The sequence below is a fragment of the Penaeus chinensis genome, chromosome 19 (genome assembly GCF_019202785.1).
Source record: "Penaeus chinensis breed Huanghai No. 1 chromosome 19, ASM1920278v2, whole genome shotgun sequence".
Taxonomy (NCBI): Eukaryota; Metazoa; Arthropoda; class Malacostraca; order Decapoda; family Penaeidae; genus Penaeus; species Penaeus chinensis.
Genome location: NC_061837.1, coordinates 6,949,541 through 6,954,540, shown reverse-complemented (window position 1 = coordinate 6,954,540; position 5,000 = coordinate 6,949,541). Strand labels below are relative to the sequence as shown.

The following is a 5,000-nucleotide window of genomic DNA, read 5'->3' as shown; positions in this document are numbered from 1 at the left end:
GCTGAAGATATTAATGTACTATAGCTGATTTCTTTAGGTTTTAGATGAACTTTTGGCTTACACTATTATTGTTGCTTTTTGAAGTCCTAATTATTGTGCTAAGATGGATCCTTTGATCTTATAACTCTCTTTTCTCTTTTGAATTTCTTTTCCTTTCAGTGAAAGTTATTATTTTAAGCCTTTCCTTTGATTAATGTCACTAACAATTTAAAATAGCAATATCATTATCTATTCTCTGTGACTCTGCTATATTTTTTGGAGCATGAAAGTGTTTGTCATAATTTTTTTTTTACAGTTATTCCTAAAAGAAAAGAAAGACAAGCCCCTTATGACACGTGACGCAACAGGAACCTTCATATCCGAGCTTATTCACTGTGCTCCTGTCTACACCTATCATGTCAGTCAACGGTATGATGTTGGTAATCTTAAGTCTTATATTGATTGTCATCAAGACTTTTTAAAAGAAACTGTGAAGAGCAACTGTCCTGAGAAACAGTGAGATTTTATAATGATAAAATTCATCTAGTCAAAATTAAATAATGAGTGCAATTATCCAATGATTTATTTTCTTTTAAGGTGATTTCTGTTTTTTCCCTTTATTTATTTTGAATTAGGTATAGCAATTCAGTGCCATTAACTGTGAAATGTATTAAGCTTATTGGGTATAGTTTAGCTTTTCTCAGCATATTATTCATATTTCGTGATAAAAATAATAGATTTTTATAGACTGTGGACTCTGTGTTTTCATGCTTTGATTTGAAATAACTCAAAAGCTAAACTTTATTTAGTATAAGCTTCAAGAGAATGTATTTAAAAAAATAAATGTAGATTTTTCATAATCAGATTTTCAGTCGCTTTCTGTTTCATCAGAACAAGTAATTGTAATATAATGTATATTAGTTTTTTGTCAGCAGTTTAAAAACACTTAAAATTTGAGGAGTAACCTGTTGCTGTTGTCTGTGTATAGAATACATTTCCAGTTTCTATTAGCTTGGTTTTCAGAGGGACAGTGTAAATTTATAACCCTCTGTGTTTGATCTGATCATTTCACCTGTATCCATATAAAGTCTAGTTCATGAATTCTGCAATGAAAGATAAGTTTAAAAGAGCCCACTCCTTAAAAAAATGGGTATATTTGATTTGATATATGATATTTTGATGCCACATGTGAATTTAATGCAACCATCCTTTCCAGAGTAGTTGTCCCAAAACCTTTTTTTTTTTGTACCAGAGTACCAAAGTCAATGAGACAGTCTTCTATTAGTCTCAGAAAATAGCGGTTTCTAACTGATTGGTCTGAGAGGGCCATGCTCAGTCAGGTATTGGCCACAACGTGTCAGATTAGGTGTTTCTTTCCTACTTTTCTTGATGGTATGGGGCCATGCTGATGCATTCATCAGTAACACTAAATGTCTAAAGACCAAAGCAGGAGAAGTATATGTTGTTCATAAAGGGTTAACTGATGAGGATATTAGAAAAAAAAGTTGTGCCAGTATAATTTATTTTGCACACAAAACTCATATTGAAAATGCAGGTAACCACTTGCAGTAACCTGTTTATTTAAAATACTGTAACTGGTAAACTTCAAGTACACGTGTTATAATTCCTGAATATCAGATTTATCCAAGGTTGCAGAAGGAGGTAGAATGTTTTATGAGTGTGGATTTTTTTAACAAATCATTTCATATTTTTGACCTGGTTCCTGTAACATACGAAACTGATAATCAATAATGCTTAATCTGTCAACAAAATTGCTAACAAAGACATTCTGGTTCAAAGAACACTCCAGCTTATATGCCAAGTGTCTTTTACTCAGACAACAAATAGATTAATTAGGGTTGTGATCGTATACAAATTGTATATAATCTGAACGTCTATGGCTATGTTGCTGAAGTCCAGTTATTAATGAATCTATGATCTTGACATTCTTTATTGTATACATAACCTGGTACATATAAAAATACCTGTACATAGGTCTACCAAATGCTACGGTATTTACTCACTCAATTACAATACAATAAAAAGTAATAGCACCATCAATTTAGGAGAGATATCAGTTCCAAGTGATTTTTTTTTTTTTTAAGTTTGCAAATATGATTTATATTTAAACTAAACTTAAAACTGTTAACAAACCATTCATGTGGCAACATATTTTACCTTGCTTATATAATTCCAAAAAATATTAATTTAAATATGATAACAATTGTAAGTGATATTCTTATAATTAAATTCATACAATGAATGGCTCATTATGAATTCAGTAATGCAACTGTGTTCTATATATATATATCCCCTACAGTTACTGATAATAAGTTCATATTTGCATTATTGTTAAGATGAAATAAACACTTCTGAGGTATTGTGTGTATTGAAACTGGAGAAATAAAGGAAAGCTACAGGAACATATGAGACTTCATATAATATAAGCTTTGAGGTATTGTTTTCACTGATTGTTTTTGTTTAGCTGAGGTGATAAGGATGTAAACCTTCAATAAAAATATAAATTTTGAACTATTGCATACATTCTGAGTTACTAACCACTATACACATGAGGTAGCAGACACATATTTATTGAACAAAATAGGTACTGTATTCTTACAAAGATGAGTGAAGAGAAAACAAAAAAGTATTATTCGGTATACATGCTGTTGAAAAATTAAATTACAAAATGTTTGATTTAATGAATCAACTACCTCAGTATATAGCAAGAAGTAACCAAAATGGAACATGGGATATTGTATTAGGTAGTAAGAGGACATTAGAAAATTATATGTTACAACTTAAGCTATAGATATATACATATCTATACAGACCCAATGCCTAAAGTTCGACTTGATTATATGCAAACAGTTGTGTAGCCTGATTCTGAGCTCTGGTTGGCGGGCTACATTTGCATACCTGAGACAGCCTATCAACACTCAGAACCAGGCATCTTGAACATGTGCTCTCTCTCAAGCTGAACTTTTGAAACTTGACCAACATGTATTTACAGAGTGTAGAAGTCCTGAGTGCAATCTTAAACATCCTGAATTAATACCCGACATTAAATTTCTTTTGTGAGACTTTACAATGCTATAGGTGAGGGATTCTTTGACAAATACACAGCACCAACTTGGTCACATTTAACAAATTGCAGTTATAGTTAGATCATAGAGCAAACAATATTTCTTTGTTATAAAGAGAAAAACTGGTCCAAATTTGAGTTTTTTTATGCATACTTGTGGAAAATCAGTACCTGTTATCAAAAAAGCTATTAATTTACATATTTCATATAAATTATGGTGTAATTTACAGATTTACTTGATGAAACTGTATCAGTAAATTAATTATATCAATAATATATATATATATATGTATATATATATATATGTAAATGTATGTATATATATACATGCACACATACATACATACATACATACATACATACATACATACATACATACATACATACATACATACATACATACATACATACATACATACATACACACCAACCCAAACATACATAGACACACACACACACACATATGTGTGTGTGTGTTTGTATGTATGTATGTATTTGTGTGTGTATGTATGTATGTATGTATTTGTGTGTGTATGTATGTATGTATGTGTATGTGTATGTGTATGTGTATGTGTATGTATATGTATATGTATATGTATATGTATTTTATATACATATATATATTATATATAAATATTTCATATATACATTATATATATATATATATATATATATATATATATATATGTTATATATATAACATATATATAACATTAATTTAGTGTCAAGGAAAAGGTCTGAAAACCCTTACAGATAAATTCTTCTTTTTAGATTATATTATATTTTGGAAAACTGCTCACCATATTTTTTAGCACAAGCTGTGCAAGACAATAAACTCTTTCTCTGTTTATGCAATATCGATTTTACAGCATTGATCTTTATGTCAGAATCAGACTATTATAATCTCATTATAGTCATTTATGTGACATATGAGTTGTAGATGCACACAATACTGAGTGAGTATGTAATTTGGTACCTCATGGAAAGTTCCCTTGCCAGACTGCTAGATGCCTGGATTACATTAATGTCATACTTACATTAGAGTTAAAGAACAGGCTAGTATAGCCATATTATTAAACCTTAAAGTGTTTATTTTGTGAGTAAGAAATATAACTGTATAAATAATATATATTAAGTGTCAAATATGTGTTAAGTGGATGATATACTGGGATTACTAGCCATAAGATGTCCGAACCTCCATCACTAGCAGATGTAATAACAACCAGAGAACAGTCATTGTGAGGATACCAAGGTGGCTTACAGGAATAACCCCCAAACCTAGGCATTTTAGTACTTTACAGGAAAAATTTTACTCATATGCATTCATTATTAGAATGATAAATGCTTCTTTTTTACTGCATATCCTCAATTATTACTTTTATTTGCTTTATGATCACTATTTCTTTATGCATGGGATAACTGTTTGATATGTATTTGCTATTACATTCCTGGAGTACAAAGTCATGCTACAAAGCTAAAAACATCACAGAGCCAAAACAGTTTATATAAAACATTTGGCTTGTGATAAGTCAATAGACCCACAGAAAACAATTTAGGTCATCACATGATTTTCATAAAGAAATTATTTTAAGCAACAAAATACAAAGGATCTTTTACTAATGTCTGCTATATTTAGTATTCAGCATATATATAAAAGTTAACTGAATATGGGTAAGATAGTGAAATATTTAACAGTAATATGTTTTGAAATCATTGTGAAAGATAAATCTTAATTATAATAATAAAAACACATTTAAGAGTAACTAAAGTTCAGACAAAATACAATTCCCGTAGCAGTACTTTCTCTTGAGCAAAATTCAGTTATATATCAAAATTAAGTCAAACAAGTGTAGCAGCTAGTATGAAAATTGTACTAATTACTCAGTTATTGCATTTTTTACCATATAAATGTCATAAGATTTTTCTTTCAGAACTT

The 5,000-nt window shown here is 29.7% G+C and overlaps 1 protein-coding gene across 1 annotated transcript in view; it reads left to right on the top strand.

The window, feature by feature from the left end:
- LOC125035223 overlaps positions 1–2,515 on the top strand; it is a 6,423-nt gene extending 3,908 nt beyond the window's left edge. Inside the window, exon 6 of the mRNA XM_047627480.1 lies at positions 296–2,515. Coding sequence (XP_047483436.1) covers positions 296–499 — 204 coding nt within the window. The 3' untranslated portion in view covers positions 500–2,515. The remainder of the gene's footprint in view (positions 1–295) is intronic.
- Positions 2,516–5,000: the final 2,485 nt, after the last annotated feature.